This window comes from Macadamia integrifolia, chromosome 8 (genome assembly GCF_013358625.1).
Source record: "Macadamia integrifolia cultivar HAES 741 chromosome 8, SCU_Mint_v3, whole genome shotgun sequence".
NCBI lineage: Eukaryota > Viridiplantae > Streptophyta > Magnoliopsida > Proteales > Proteaceae > Macadamia > Macadamia integrifolia.
The window spans coordinates 24,309,990-24,326,917 of NC_056564.1; the positions used below are offsets into that span (position 1 = coordinate 24,309,990).

General features: G+C 39.5%; 2 protein-coding genes across 2 annotated transcripts; both read right to left on the reverse strand.

Moving 5' to 3' along the window:
- Positions 1 to 224: 224 nt before the first annotated feature.
- On the reverse strand, positions 225 to 7,493 carry LOC122086638 (H/ACA ribonucleoprotein complex non-core subunit NAF1-like). The gene is made up of 3 exons (XM_042655594.1): positions 7,484 to 7,493; positions 2,780 to 2,906; positions 225 to 1,993 (listed from the first exon to the last, which is right to left on the reverse strand). Exons 2-3 carry the CDS (start codon positions 2,834 to 2,836, stop codon positions 1,244 to 1,246), a joined length of 807 nt encoding a protein of 268 aa, XP_042511528.1. The 5' UTR covers positions 2,837 to 2,906; positions 7,484 to 7,493; the 3' UTR covers positions 225 to 1,243.
- Positions 7,494 to 7,501: 8 nt separating this feature from the next.
- Positions 7,502 to 10,234, reverse strand: LOC122086637 (pentatricopeptide repeat-containing protein At3g14730-like). Its single transcript, XM_042655593.1, is given in 2 exon segments — positions 7,502 to 7,619; positions 7,622 to 10,234. Coding segments are annotated over 2 exon segments (1,869 nt in total). The 5' UTR covers positions 9,393 to 10,234; the 3' UTR covers positions 7,502 to 7,521.
- Positions 10,235 to 16,928: the final 6,694 nt, after the last annotated feature.

Here is a 16,928-nt window from a genome sequence, read left to right on the forward strand (position 1 = left end):
CCCCCCCCCCCAAAAAAAAAAAAAACCCATCCCAACACCTCTGCTCCCAAAATTAATGGTTTGATAGGCCACTGCAGATTTCTTGGGAAAATCAGACAATGGAGCAACATCAATGTAGTATTCTAGTTTCTAGAAAAACAATGTTGAAATATCCAACATTACAGCTATAGCAACCATGAAATAGCAAATAATATCTTAGGAAAGAAAAAAAAACAACTCAAATATGCAATAAGCTAATGCATTATAAGCAATTATTTTACATAATTTGCAAAATTACCACATTCATCTCTTAACCATTGAAAGGTTAATTTTAAAATCAAAGCTGAAAAGTGAACCATTAACAACAGTAACTCACCCAGATTGCCTCCGACCTCTACCACGTACAAAATTACTACCACCTCTCCGGTACAGATTTCTCCCACGAGTCGAAGACATTCCCTGGTGAAATTTCTGGGGAGATGCAAAGCCTCCTTGAATAAAACCAGGGGGTTGCAATCCATTGCTCTGTTCACTACATGATCCATTAGACAAAACTCTTTGCTCACCAGAATTCGTGGATGAGTGCCCAAGCTGACCCTGGAAGCCCATAGCCCCTTGAGTAAAACCAGGTGGCTGTAATCCATTGCTCTGTTCACTACATGGACCATTAGGCATAACTCCTAGCTCACCAGAATTCATGGATGCGTACCCAAGCTGACCCGGGAAGCCCATACCCCCTTGAGTAAAACCAGGTGGCTGCAATCCATTGCTCTGTTTACTACATGGACCATTAGGCATAACTCCTTGCTCACCAGAATTCATGGATGCGTGCCCAAGCTGACCCGGGAAGCCCATACCAAATGTTGCCTGGTTGAATCCAGCTTGGCCTACAAACCCTGTCCAAGGTGTCGGTGGAGGCATTGCTGAGAAACTTGGCTGCCCAAATGGCGAGGTCATATTCGGCAGTAGCATCTAACTAGGATCAAACTGCTGCTGAATTGGCATTCCATTTGGCAAATTCATAAAGAACGGATGAGGATGCTGGAAATGCTGCCCAAATGGTAAGGATGCATTCTGTTGCTGGGAAGGCAGCCCGTTAATATTTGGGAAGATTGCATGATGCTGCTGCTGCTGAGATTGCATCCCATTCGTCCAGACACCATTATTTAACGCTAACAAATGCTGAGGTGGACAATAGGTAGCCTGCCCCATTTGTGAAACAGATGGATCAAATGCAGACATACCGGCACTGCCTGGTCCAGTGCTATGAGAGCAAGCACAACCACCACAACCCACCTGGTGCTGCAACAGATGGTGTATGTGTATGGTGTTGGTTTGGAATTCCACCACCACAACCAACTGGTGCTGCAATATATGGTGAATGTGTATGGTGTTGATTTGGAATTCCTCGTGGCTGATTGCCACAAGCAGAAGGGTGGATTTTCTTCCAGAATTCACCTTTTTGTTGAGCAACAGAAGGTGTATGTGTATGCTGTTGGTTTAGAATTCCTCCCGGCTGATTGCCATTAGCAGGAGGCTGTGAGTCTGGAGGGGCTGAAGTGTGGATTTTCTTCCGGAATTCACCCTTTCGTTGATATTTCTTCCTGTCTACTAAATCCTGGTTCCAACGCTGACGATCATCTGTCCCTCGTTTTGCCATCCTCTGCATTCTTCTGTACTCGGCCTCCTTTTCATCATCAGAGAACTCAACCTCATCAGATAATTCTTCGTCATTCTCACCAGATGCATCGTAACCTTTCCTATAAAGGTTCTTGTCATTGAGGACATGATTAGCAAAAGCCTCAACAAAGGACACAAGGGTCCCTTCATGTATTCCAGCAGGAACCTCCTCATCTGAATTGTACTGTACAACATAATAAGGGTTCTTGACAGGTCCAAAGATCTCATCTACCAACCCCAGCGGCATCCTAGCCTCTGTGATCCAGATGATAGAACCCTCATTAAGGGGGTTGTGCTTCTCTAGCCCTTCCACAGCAACCTTTGTTCCCATAATCTGAAATTGAGAATAGATTCATCAATGCAATTGGAGAACTAACTGGTTCAGTTGGAATATATATTGGCAATCTCATAAAGGGATCAAGATAGCCACTTTAACTGTATTTTCATCGGATAATGCCTTAAGTGGTGTACTGAAGAAATTACCTGGATTGGAAAACAGGGCCCAACTTATGGAAGATAGACCATAAGATTATACCAACAAAACTAGAGTCTACCTATCCCCCCCCCCCTCTTTTTTTTTTCAGGAACTCCAAGATACATACTTAAGTGTTATATACAAGAGCAATAAAATCATGCAAGAAGTCCTTTAGTTTTACCCTAACCTACAGCAATATAAAATAAAGCCACAACACCTCCCACGGTTCCAAGGGCAGTCCCCCAGAATTGCCCAGGGACCCCATCAAAGAGGGAAATATGAATGTTCATTCCAAACAAACCCACAACAACAATTCCTGCATTGATAACTAAGTTTGCTGTAGTAAGCATCACTCCCATCTCCAGCAGTTGATTCTGTTTGTCATCCAACATAATGTTGACATAGTCCTCAGTGTCATCCACATACTCCCTCAACTTATAACAAACAGAAAATTCCCGCTATTTCAATAAATTTTGATGACTTAAGAGTTTAAACAGAAAATTGCATAAGAAATTTTGATGATGATAATATTTCTGAAGTTATGACATCCTTACATGAGGGTTTGAATAACAAACTTTGCCAAAATACAAGCATTTTCATATAACTAAAGATTCAAACTTGGACAGAAAGAGAAAAAATACATACCATGGAAAGTTCGTTTAATATGCCATCTATCTGAATGAAGTAAGCTTCTAATAGCATCTCCAATTCCTCGATATTAGGCTTAATGGTGGTCAAGCTTTCACCACCGTCGGTCTTTGTTTCTTCCTCCCTGGAAATCCAAAAAGATATTATGGGAACAAGTTTAAATGACTAAGAAGCAAAGAAATCATGGATGTGATCACAAGGAACACAGAAACATGGAAGTGAATCTAAGGAAAGAGACGTTATTTTGTTAAGCCTTGTTCAGTGGTGTTGCTTTTAACAGTTTGTCAACAAATTTAGTTCTTTGTTAAATTTCTCAAAGATGTACAATTATGTTATGCCCACTATATTGCAGTAATGTCTTAGGGTGAGAGTAATGATATTCAGATCCTTGATGAACTTTGGCACGTAAGGTATGTTTTAAATCCAAAAGGAATTCTTAGATTTTGTAGTATGCCCTCAACCTTTTGGCCCTCTGTGTGTGTGTGTGTGTGTGTGTGTGAAGAGCAGTGTGGTGGCTAGGAGATGAAGGTACAATTATACAGCAGGTTAGATTTTATACAAATCTAACTAAAACTCTTATAATTATTGTTCTTATGGAATCTGTTCACATGACTTTCAAACTCATTAGGAAAAATCTAGAAAGGAACATTCTCTCTTATGGAGAACTGAAGGTTGGAAATCCGTGGTAGCCGAAATGGATTATCTCCAGGTTCCTAAAACTTGACCAAGTTAGGTTTGATCATGCTGTATCCTAGTTCAGTGTAAGTTATATTTGTTCATTATACTAGTACTTTTAGACTAATTGCAGATTTAATATCTGCAGTCATCCAGTCATGACCATCCCAGAGTTCAACCCAACTTGCATCAATTACTGTTTGGATGGTTTCAAGATCCTAACCCTGTGGGCAATGGACTCGAAAACTTCTTAAGAAAACACTCAGTAACCTTTTCTTAGATTTGGTTCTCAAATCATCAGGTCACAATTATGATTTCTAAGGGTTAGAGAGTTGAATTAGTTGGTAGCAATGTAGGATGTTAGAATAGAAGTATGTAAGGGTATACGGGTATACATGAAACTTTATGTGTTTGTCATCCTACCAGTTCAAGTCCTTCCCTAACAGATTAAGTGTACAACTCTTAACTCAAATATGAGCCTTTTCCTAATCCAAGTTGACTCAAAAGTAATATAAATAAAATTAATTCCTATGCATGACAATATATTAAAAAAAAAAAAATACGGAACTAAAAAATGAATCACACGCTTTCTCCTCATCCCGCACCATCTGGTTTCAGCACCTTACGCTTTATGGAAGCTGACCTGTTGGATTGATTCCCATTGATTGTAAGGTTCATAAGAAGAGGCTATGATACCTCTCTCTCTTAAAGAGGATGAAATGCACAGCTTATGATACATTTTCTTAGATAAGATAGGAAGCATAGATCTTTTGGATGTTCCTGGATCTGTTTTGACTTTTAGCTAGGGGTGCAACAGGGCCGGGTTGGGCCAGGCTTCTTAAAACCCTAGCCCAACCCTGAGTCCCCTTAACTGGGCCCAAACCCGCCCTGACCCTGACTAAGGACCGCAAAACTTCAACCCAGGCCCAACCCTTCAGAGTTCAACCCAACCTTTACCCGCCATGATTGGCCCTGATTTTTTAGGATTTGGCCAGGATGACTCTAATTGACCCTAATTTGTCATCAAGGGCCGGGTATACTCTAATCCTTACCCTACAAAATATGAAATGACTAAAAGATAAAAAAAATATTCATAATAAAGAGGAGATAAAAAATAAAAAAATAAAAAAATAAAAACAAACAAACAAACAAACACAAAGTCACAAATTACTTGTCATGAGGAGAACATCCTAAAACAAACATTCAAATAATACAAATAACTCCAACTATTATGGTAAACAAAGAAGAGATCATCCTAAGAAGGCAAATAATCCTAAAAATTTCAATTATTTGTCATGATAAACAAAGAGATCATCTTAATAAGGCAAAGCATCTGAAGATCTCAAAACCCTTGTCATGTTAAACAAAGAGATCATCCTAAGAAAATAAAAAATCCAAAGTCAACATTAGGGGTAAGAACCAGGTCCGGGTCAGGCCAAAATCAGGGTCAAAAGTCAGGTTAAAAAAATCAGGGCTGGGTTCAAGGCGGGCTGGGCGGGCCAAAGACATCAACCCTTACCCGCCCTGACCCTGATTCAGGGTCAGAAATTTCAGGGCGGGCCAGCCCTCAGGGCCAAAATTTTGGGGTCAATACTTGTTCGGGATCAGGGCGGGTTCGGGCCATCAAGGCCAAACTTGCACCCCTACTTTCAACATCAGCACAGTTACACAATAAAACTGAGAATTAACTCTTTCAATTCAAAGGTCCCAGACAAATGCAGGTTACCCTAACATAGCCTAAAAATATAACTTCATGTATGCATAAAGATTGATCAAAACAACCAATATTAGAACAATGATATTAAGGATGTAAACTATCTAAAGCACTATTATGGGGATGATTGAATTGAATTTTATTTATAACATAAATAGATGATTATAATCATCTTTCATCATGTAAGTTAATTGAATCATTGTCTAATTCACGACTAAAGGAGGTCTGATCCAATGGCTGACTAACAAGTTTTTCTATCAAATACATCTCGGCCATATCATTGTCATCATCCAGTAGATGTTCAAGTTCATCTCTCACCTGGAAAACACAAAGATGTTAGAAGATCTAAATAATTGAACGAAAAATGTTCTTCCTTGGGAGGTTCCTCAATCCCACCCCAACCCCCCCCCCCAATAAAAAAAAATCTAGTGAAGCAAACTTCATAGACCCCCCCATGAATGTCTATTTATTTAGTAGATGATCAAGTCAGGGGCAGAAAGAAAACAGTTTTAGGTCAGTCAACATGGTCATAATATGTGAAAATTAACAGCTCCAATATGTTACCAACCTGTATGCTTGATTGAAGAAAGATTGTCAGCTTCCATGTAACAAGGACACAGAATTTTTTTCACTTTCTACTCTTCTTTTCCTCATTTTTCATATATATGTTATCGGAGAAAAGTATAAAAAGACAAAGAAGAACCTACTGAATTTTTTATGTGCATGTATGGCTGCCGAGTGACTCCAAAAGTCCTACTTCACCCTCAATGAAAGTAGTTACCACTTTTTTACTTTCTAGAGTGTTGCAAAAGAAATATTTTGGACTTAACAGATAAGGTGATTACCTCAGGTTGCCTTATTTTTCTGGTTAGGGAGGTCATACATGGTTCTGTAACAGGTCTTCTTTTTAGCACAAAAAAGGAGAATGGCAGGATGGATCCAGAGGTTGACCCAATACAATTTGTATGGTCAAGCAAGAAGCTTCAAGAGCAGTCTAAGATAAACACACATCATTCTTCTAGGATTGAGATCGAGGTTGTACATTGTAAGAAGTTTCTCATTCTCTTTCTGCTAGCGGGTGTTGTTCTGGGGGGTTGATTTTTTTTGTGTGTGAGTGCATGCGCCCCCGGAGGGGGGGGAGGGGGCCGCTGAGGGGGTTAGGGGATCTTTTCTTTGTTCTAATGGAGGGAGGGGGCATTGGCATTTGGTTTGATCTTTCTCTATCGGGTTTGGACCAGTGGCTTTCGCCTTTTGCCATTTTTTATTTCCTCTATTTTCTTTGGTTGCTTCTATTTATTTATCCTTATAATAAAAGTTTTATTTTGTGGTTGCCTATCAACAAAACAAAACTTTTGCACTCCAACACATCTTAACTGTAGGATCCATAATTTTTTTTTGAAACCTATCAACAGATTTTAGAACAAAAACTAAGTTGGTCTAGATGCATATTTTTCATTTGGGGTATGAAATATGGTGAACATTTTCCTGCTGTGCCAACCAGACGTGGTTGGGAGCAATCAATGGCCAATTACTCCCCCATTTTGGAAAAAATGTGTCTGAAATACCCTCCACCCAACCCAAACCATTGGTTATCCCTCCCATAATATATCATACAGGAAATCTCACTTCACCCCTTATATGACCATTATAGCTCTGAATCAAATTGTTGGAAGATTTTTTTTCTTGTAGCCACAAGATCCATCTGATTATTCATGGTGATTCATTAAGTCAGCTCTTTAATTACTTGAAAAAGGAGAAATTATTTGTTAAACTATATAGGATGCCTCCTTGAAATGATGACACCATTCTATTCAGATTGAAGAAAGCTCAACTGAGAAAATTTCTTCACAAGTAATTGCATTGTATGGGGTACTCTTTTAAAGAGTTCGTTGATGTAATTATGCTTTTTGGCTTATGTATATGCTTTGGATCAACTATTCAAAGTGGTCTGACCAGGAAACGATCTCTTGTTTCGAGCATCTTCAGCTTTCAATGGTTGGTCTTGATGATCAACTATTTGAATTCTCTAAAGAAATTTTCAGACTAAATTTGTGAAGATGGAGATGTAAAGAATGATAATACCATAATGGTTCCTTCCCTTCTGCAATAAAATAAAATAAAATAAATCATAAAAAAAGATAAGGGTATTCATTATCAATCAAGAAACTGAAAAGACTTTCATAAGATATGTTAATCATCATAACTCCCATAATTCAAGAAGATCAATCAAAAATATAGTTCAACCAAGTATTGCTGGCATTCATCGTTTAAAAGTAATAATGGAAGCTTCTAAGTGAAGGATTTCCATTTACCTTTTGCACACGACCAGATATTGCTACTATACGACTCTTTATTTGCCTGACAATTCATCCAATTCCTCATAAATACAATCACAATCACTATGGGTTCGATCTCCTGTAACAAACACATGCACACCACTCTTCAGCTCAACCAACTGCATCCTGGTGTCTTCCTAACATTTTTTTCTCTCATTGTGTGCCTGATGTCTGACACCTCCTCATACCGGCCTATGGTTCCATAGATGTTGGACATCAACACATAGCTCCCACAATGCTCTGGCTCCAGCTCTAACAATCGTTGCAACGTGAACTCAGCCAGTTTTGTGTTGCCATGGAGCCGACATGAAGCTAGGAATGCCCTCCAAACTACTGGGTTGGGTTCAATTGGCATCTCCAAAGCCAACTCGTAAGCTTCATCAAGTCGCCCGGCTCGACCCAGCATGTCAACCACACAGGCATAGTGCTCAACAGTGGGAACCACACCATGATCCTCCTCCATGTGAGCAAGGATCTTGCGTCCTCGGTCTACTAGGCCTGCATGACTGCATGCAGATAGGACACCAATGAAGGTGACTTCGTCTGGCCTTGCACTAGACTCACCCATACGAAAGAACACATTTAAGGCTTCATCACCTAACCCATGCAGTCCATAACCCATAATCATGATGTTCCATGACGCGACATCCCTCTTCCGCATCTTGTCAAAGAACATGCAAGCATCCCTCAGGCTCCCACATTTCACATACATGTCCAGGACCGCATTGTCCACGTACACGTCAACAATGTCCTCGCCATAGTCATCTTTCCTCAACCCATCAACAATCATGTGCCCATGAATCTCCCTACCACGCATCAATGCAGCCAAATTAGAGCATGCAGTAAGGACAGCAGCAATTGTGACAGTATCTGACCGAACCCCAGTTTTTTGCATTCTCTCAAAAAGCCTGAGGGTCTTGTCATGATCACCACACTGCTCATGAACCGAAATGATTGAGTTCCATGAGAAAACATCCTTCTCTAGCATCATCTCAAAAACTATGAGTGCTTCTGAAATACACTTGCATTTTCCATACATGTCAATCAATGAGTTAGCCACTACAATCTCTGATTCACAGCCAATTTTCACTGCATATCCATGAACAGCTCTCCCATTGTTAAGATCACCAATCATGGCAAAGACTGATAAGATCCCAGTGAGTGTGAAGTTACTGTGGACAATCCCTTCTTTCCCCATTCTCTCAAAAACTTGCAAAGCCAATTTAACCTCCCCTATCTGAGCATACCCAATTATCATCGCATTCCACAAAACAACATCTCTGTCAAACAATCCTTCGAACAGTTTCTGTGCTTCTTGAACAAAGTTAAATTTTAGATAGAAATTGATCAGTGCACTGGAAACAAAGTCATTACATTCCAGACCAATCTTAAATAGCCCAGAATGAATCTTCTTTACTTCAAGAACCTCCGAGAGTTCAGAACAAGCCTTGATGAGACAAGGAAACGTGTACTTGTCAGGGGCTACACCTTCCAACCTCATTCTCTGGTAAAATTCAAATGCACCACGAGACAGACCATTAGTGGTCAACCCAGCAATGATGGCATTCCAAGCAAAGATATTTCGATCATGGGCTTCATTAAAGATGGAAAGGGCATCACCCAGTTGATTGCATTTGGAGTACATATTGATCAAGCTGGTGATGGAGAAGGGGGAGCACAGCAAACCGGTGACAACCAAACATGAATGGATTTCTTTTCCTTTAGTGAGGTTCTTGTTGAAGGCACAGGATTGGAGGTGGGTAATGCAGCGGCTTAGATTTGTGGGATATTCCTTTGCTGCTTCAATGGCAGTTGCAGAGGAGGAAAACTTGGGTAGGCGAGGAGCTTTCTTAAATAGCCTGCTGTAAAGGAGTATGAATATCATAATTACTATAATCTTTCATCATACTAATTGAGGTTCCTAGAAGCTAGTAGGATCGCACCAAACTGATTCCAGAGATTTTTATGAATTGAAGGTCAGTATGGCCGGAAAGTTATGGACAAGGAAGAGAGACAGAGAAGCTCACGCTTCACAGTGGGCATAGAATTTTGTGTAATTCAGGCTCCTATACTCTGTTCTCTTTCTTGGAAAAGAATCTGTGAACGTTAAGCATCTTCTGAGATGAAGGAATGAAGGAGACACTGTACGGCTTAACTTTGAATCTGCGATGTGGGTAGAGATGTAAACGGTTCGAATTCGGCTCGGATAGGTAATTCCGTTTCCGAATTCGTTTAAAATTTATATATCCTATTGGTTCGGAAATGAAAGTTACTTTCAATTCCTAATTCGATCACTAATCGGATAATCCGGTTATTGTTTGATTCGAATGACCACCGGGAGAGACAGGGAGAAGTACCATGCTTCCATCTGCGACTCGAATGGTAACATCCTTCAATCTCAACTGATCACCGGGGAGAGAGAGAGAGAGGGGTACCGTGCTTCCATCTGTTCCTCTCTGATTCGGCTGACCCACCTGTGCCATTATCTTTCAAAGATGTTCCCGTCTCTGCGATTACCGATCGAGTCCCCGGAATCAGATGCTTCCCGGACTGCCTCCAATGCCGCCGCCACACCCTCTTTTCGGCTTCATATGCTTCCTGGCCTGCCTCCTATGCCGCCTCTGTACCCTCTCTCCCCGGCTTCAGAAGTTCCCGGACTGCCTCTCATGCCGCCGCCGCACCCTCTCCAAAAGAACGATTAGGTTTAGGTCTCTTTATGTCGTGTCGTGTTTTTTTTTTTTTTTTTCCTTAGTAATGACGTGTTAAGAAGTAATATATTTCTTGTGGGTAAAATGTACCAAGGGTGGGGTTACTCTTGAAAAAATAACAAAATGGTAAAACGACTAACACACAATGAGCAATAAGACATTGAAAAGCTAATAAATGAGGGCAAATTAGACATTTTATTTTCTTTTATTAGAAATTGGTGATTATATTGTTAATTAACAATTAAAAGGGCATTTTTGTCCTTTCATAACGTACTCCCCAGTCCTGCCTTTACCTCTCTTGTTTCTGGTCGAAATTTCTCTGGCAAGTTAGGCGAAGACAACCGACCGATCATCATCATTTTCTTCTTCTTTTCTATCTTTCTCTCCCGCTTGTTGTTAACCCACAACATCGTCTTCCTGAGAGCAGCCATTATGCCCCTACCCTCGAGTGCTTTCCTTTATTTCTTCTCTAATCTGAAATCTAATCACCATCTGTGATGTCCTAATCTTAGAGTAAAGCTCTCCAACTTGAATCTTTCTCTTTATTTGTTTTTCATTTTTTTTTCGTGGATTACTGTTGCTTGTCGCATCTATATATGGGGAGGGTTTTGGACATGGAATTGGAATCGGAATCGGAACAAGAGAAGGTGGAGAGGATGGCGATAGATCCCTCCAACTCATTTGTTCTTTTCTCCTGGGAATTTGCTCATCCACCTAAGCTTCACCTGTTAGGAACCACCAGCACATGGTTCTTATTGGATATTGCCTTTTACAGTTAAAATCTGTTCCAGAAGGACATTTTCTCAGATATTGGATGGCTTCCTAGTGCAAAGACGATGACTGCTCTAGAAGAAGTGTTCAAGATCATGAGGGCTCAGACACTGATAGCACCTTGCAGTATTGTTCCTGGGTATTGGTTCACGGTGGCATTGATCGACATCATAGGGAGGTTTTGGATCCAATTGATGGGGTTCTTCATGATGACAGTGTTTGTGTTCACATTGGCCATTCCATACAAACATTGGCATCACCATAACCATCTTGGGTTCGTGGTATTGTATGCCTTCACCTTCTTCGCAAATTTCGGGCCAAATTTGACGACATTCGTGGTACCCAGCTAGTATTGGAGTTAGGAACGCCTCTTCATGCTTAGTGTGGTTAACTTCTTTGGGATGATGCTCGTTGCTGGTGTCGGAGTCAAAAGGCAGGTCACTCAAGGTAATCTTCGGTGAGAACGAGATTGATGATGCAGTGGCAGGGACAAGTTATGACAGCAGCAGAATAGTTCCTATTTAGCCATTTTGAAAGTATTTATTTAATGGGTAACTACCACATCTTACTAGTATTTTCCTAATTTGGATTACAGATTTGAGTCAGTGAGTCGTTGAGTTGAATTGTTCAACGAGAAGGTGGATAATTGACGGAGAGATACAAAGACATGAAGCAAAGAGAGAGAGAGAGAGAGAGAGAGAGAGAGAGAGAGAGAGGGGGGGGGAATAGGAAAGAGACATACCTACAAGAGAGTTGCCACATGCCCTAAAAACAAATGTAGTTTAGAACTTTGAGACCTACAAATAGGAAAAATTAGAAATTTGGAGAGAGAGAGAGAGAGAGAGAGACAAAGGAGATGCTACCTTCAGGATATTCCACACTGCCAGAGACGAGAGAGGATGGATAGATGGTTTTGGGGAAGATGGGTTGTGTCCAATTACCATATAATCCTTTATTACGAAATTTTGATTGAGTTTATTTTTTTTCTTATCTTTTCATTTAAATTTGAACAACCAGTGTGATTTTATTTAATTACCCCTTAAATTTATTTTCATTCGCATACTTTACTGTAGTTTTAAAAGGGTAATAAATGGCTTGTTATGTTTGGATAAATAACAGACCCTTGTTATGTTAATAATTTCCCTTCTAGCTTTTCAAAAATTTTGAACATGGATTATTAATTACATTTTCTTAAAGAGAGAGAGAGAGAGAGAGAGAGACGGTTACAATTTGTGCGCTTTAATCCTGGAACAAGGTCATTTAATCAGTTTGATGGGTATGGACATTTTATTACCATTGAATAGCTAAACGAATCGGATAATAATCGGTTCGAAAATGGGATTATCATATCGGATGGAATCGAATAGTTTCCATAGTGATTTTCTAAATACGGATGCTCCTAAACGAATACGAACATGGATCGAAGATGAATTTTCGAGTATCCATTTACATCCCTAGATGTGGGCAATAGGGCAAATGCAATGGGAAGTGAAATTTTCTCTGCAAATATACCATTATACTCCCATACTAGGGTGCCAAAACCTAACCAAAACCGATAAAACCCGAATCGAACCAAACTGATCCTTATTGGATTGGTTTTGCGTTGAGGTATGTTCAACCGGTCCAAACCGAATCAACCAATAACCAAACCAAATGAAACCGATAAAAAAAAAATGATTATGAGATTATAAATTGGTGAATTGACCATCCATTTTTTATAATATGAGGGAGAAAATTTTTGATTGCAAGGGGAATTGTTACAAATCATTGAATATTAGGTTATGAACAGAGAAATTGATTTGTAAATTGTAATAATGCTTCCATTGATTTCTTTGTTTACTATAGAAAACTAGTTGGATAATTAAATGAATGACTGGATAATAGGGTGTGATTTTAATATTAGTTATCTTCTTAGTAATTTGTTATCCATTGGTTTCAATATTAGTCATCTTTCTTTTACAATGATAAACCATGATTTAATCATAAATTTAAATTTTTTTTTCATCAAATCTTGCCACTATAAGTTATGAACTTAAGATTAATTATGATTTAAGCCCAATAATAACCCGATATTGAAAAACCGAAATAAACTGAAAAAAATGGGACCGAAATCAAAGCTGACCAAAAACCAAAGTTCCTTAACGGATTGGTTTTAGTCTCCGTCATTCCTAGACCGAAACCGATTCAACCCGATTGAAACCCAACCAAACTGTCCAATTGACACCCCTACCCCATACACTATTCGTAAAATGAGAGGGCATTTTTGGTATTTCGATAGGGGCACTCGTTGTCTTATGCAAGACTGGGTGTCAATTTCAAACCGAAACTGAATACCAAATTCGAAACTGAGCCGAATTAACCAAACCAAACCAAACCGAATTAATTTGGTTTGAGTATGTGAGTATGGACCTCGGTTCAGCTCGATTTTCGATTTACAGTGTAATAACCATCGGTCAAACTGAATTGGAACCGTAACCGAACAAATGAAAAAAAATCCTAGTATTGTTAAGAGAGACCTTTTGGGTGATAAGTGTTTTTTACAATTTATCATCACATATTTGCATGTAAATACAATTTTGGAGTTAGCAATGGCCATAAGGCCCATAACTTGAGCCCATTATAGCCTTTGGTCCATCACAGTCATATTCCAAAAGTGAAATTGTTTTCATAACCGAATTAAAACTACATAACAGAACTGAATTGGAAACAAAACTGAACCGATCCGAATTGAATCGGTTTGAGTATCTAAATACAAAACCAAGTCGATTTTTGGTTCGATTCTTGTCCACCTTATCATCATTTGGATCTGAATAGAAACCGAACCGAACCGATTGACACCCTTATGCACATGGTCGCGCACAAAACCTTTGCCCAAAATTAAATAAGAACCATGCCGGTTGCCTGTGCTTTCATTGGCTCGTGCATTTGAGTTAGACCGATAGAACACTTTGGCACTACAAAAATAAATGGGAGAGAGTTCCCCAAAAGGAAATATGGCCCCTACATCAGCACATGGGCCATAAGGAGTACTATTAGAAACATCCATAGCGGGTGGGATTTCCACCTTTCATAAAGGATGGGGCAATCCCCCACCCCCCACCCAAAAAAGAAAAACCTATGTGTGGGTGTAAGGCCACATTGACTCTTTTTTTCCGAGATTAAAATTAGGAGAGAAGTATTTTGATCCATCGATGATGTAAGAAAATTCAGTCTCGAGTTCTAATCTTCCAAATAGCGGAAATAGAACATTTCTCCTCTTATTTGACGAAATCAATAATAATCCTTGTTTTTGTTTTCCCTTCCTCTATCTGAAATTTAGCGTTATTTAGTTATTTTCTATATTTTATGATAAAAAATAATCACAAATTTAGGTGCCATACTAATGGTATTTCAAGGAATGTGTTTGGCACTGAAAGTCAGAAAGATCTTGCAAGGTCTACAATAGACAATGGTTAAAGCAACCAATTTTTATGTGTGTCTCTCTTTGAGAAACATATCCATTAGGCTCCTTTAGACAGATGTTTCCAAGTGGCATATCTCCTCCTGTAAAAAGAAGACATCCTTACCACTTTAGACATTCATTCTAATTGTTTTATTACCTCTATATTCTTTGCTTTCTCTCTCTCGTCTTAGCTTGCTGCTCAATGTTTTGAGAGTTCTTATTGTTCAATTCCTTTGATTGATTGAGGACAACCTGAACGTGTCTTGATATGGCCTAACAAGTGAGTACAACAACTATTGGAAGGCCTAGGGCTGTTTCATCTTCGAGGTCAGTTAATAAAGAACCCATATTGCAAAATACTGTGATTGCAACCCTCAACCCCATCAAGTATTAACAGTTTTATTCATGCTCTAGCATTTTGCATAGCTATATGATTCTATTTTTTTGGTAAGATACATAGTAGAGAAAAGTTTTATAAGAAAGGTTAGGCACGTTGTTGGGGTGGCCAACCTATGTCACTCTTTGTTCGTCTCCTTGAGAATGTGTTGGCACTAAAAGTCAGAAGGATCTTGCAAGATCTACAATAGATAATGGTCAAAGCGACCAACTCTCTACCTCTGTGTGTGTGTGTGTGTGTGTGTGTGTGTGTGTGTGTGAGAGAGAGAGAGAGAGAGAGAGAGAGAGAGAGAGAGAGAGAGAGAGAGAAACACATCTATTGAACTCCTTTAGACAGATGTTTCAAAGTGGCATATCTACCCTATAAGTAGTAGCCGTCCTTAAAACTTTACACTTTCATTCTAATTGTTCTATTATCTCTCTCACACTCTTTGCTTTTTCTCTCTGGTTTTGGCTTGATGCTTAGTGTTTTGAGAGTTCTTACTATTCCATTCCTTTGATTGATTGGGCAAAAACCTGAATGTGTCTTGACGTGGCCCACCATGTGAGTACAACAACTATTGGAAGACCCATGGTTGTTTCATCTTAGAGGTCGATTAATAAAGAACCTATATTGCACAATAGGGTGATTGCAATTTCAAAGAGAATGATCAATGACACGACTCAATCCCGTCAAATGTTGATGATTTTATTCGTGCTCTCCTATTTTTCGTGGCTATTTCATTCTAGTTTTTTGGTAAGAAATATGGTAGAGATAAGTTTTGTGGGAAAAGCTAGGCACATTACTGGGGGGCTCAGCCTGTGTCACACTTTGTCCCTCCCCTTTGGAAATGACCCTCATGCCCTTGGTATCCCAACCTCCCCTCCCCCCAGTTGGTTGAGCCATAGTTCCAAGAAAACTAGCGCGTGCCAAACTCTCTCCCAAGTTTTATATTCTCAATTTTTTTTCAATAACATGCTTACAATCTCAAAGCCATAAACATAAAAAAAAAAAATTGCAGAAATTGCAGCTAATCACCTTCTATTCAGATTCTTTAGGCAGTCTTTGCTCTTAACGGTCTACCAGCATTGTTAGATTGGGTTTCCATCGATCTTGAAACTGAAATTCTATAGATATGTTCATCATTTTTTTCTTGTTTTTTTAGGTATATACATAGGACAGATAATGCCCCTGATGATTTCCTAGACGCTGGATCTTTCAGACTTAGGCTATCACGTGATTTGTGGCTACAACCAACCCTGTTCATTGTGAATCCCTCTATGATTGTATATAGGTGTTTCATCTTTGATGCTTTTCTCTCAACGAAAGTTCTTTGCTAAAAAAAAAAAAGGGTTACAGAAAGGCCAACAATTTAAATCTTATTTTTTGTTTTCTTTGGTACTAGGTGTTATTATAATTCGTTATTTATAAATAATTCTTTGGTACAAGAATTATACACCAAAAAAAAATTTAATTATGTCCATATCGGCCTCATGCAAGTGGCCATCAAACCCCTTCACTGTGAAGGACTCAACACATCTTTGTTGTTAGCCCTTTGTGACCAAAGGTTCATTGACTTCAATGATTTCCTTTTGGGAGCCATTGAAACTAGCCTCTGCTATGGACCTGTACAATTCAATGTTTACCCAAACATGTCTGTAGCCCTTGAGGACCCAAATATTCTTCATTCCCTCAAAATCAACCTCAAAACCCATGGTTACAAATTAATGCATGGTCCATCCCCATCTCCATTATCCATCATATCAAATACAAAGCCATGAAAATCGTTCGTCCTGGTGCTCTTCGGACTTCTCCTAAAGGCCAAACCCTTTACCTTGAAACCGATTGTATGCACGGTCAAATTGTTTACCCTAAACTTGTGCAGTGGAAAGACATCTCTTTCCCTGAGGAATGGCATATGCAAACTACTACCATTCCACCTCAAGTTTCAAATACCAATATTCAGTCTATCATCCAGGATCTGGATGGTTTAGTTTCCATTCGGTTCGACAGAAGGCCTCCCCCTCCTGTCTACCAAACCTCTAGGAGATCGGGCTCTAATGCCTCGTCTTCCTCCCAAAGGGACGTTGCCACTAGAGCACCTGTTAATGATTGGATTCCTCC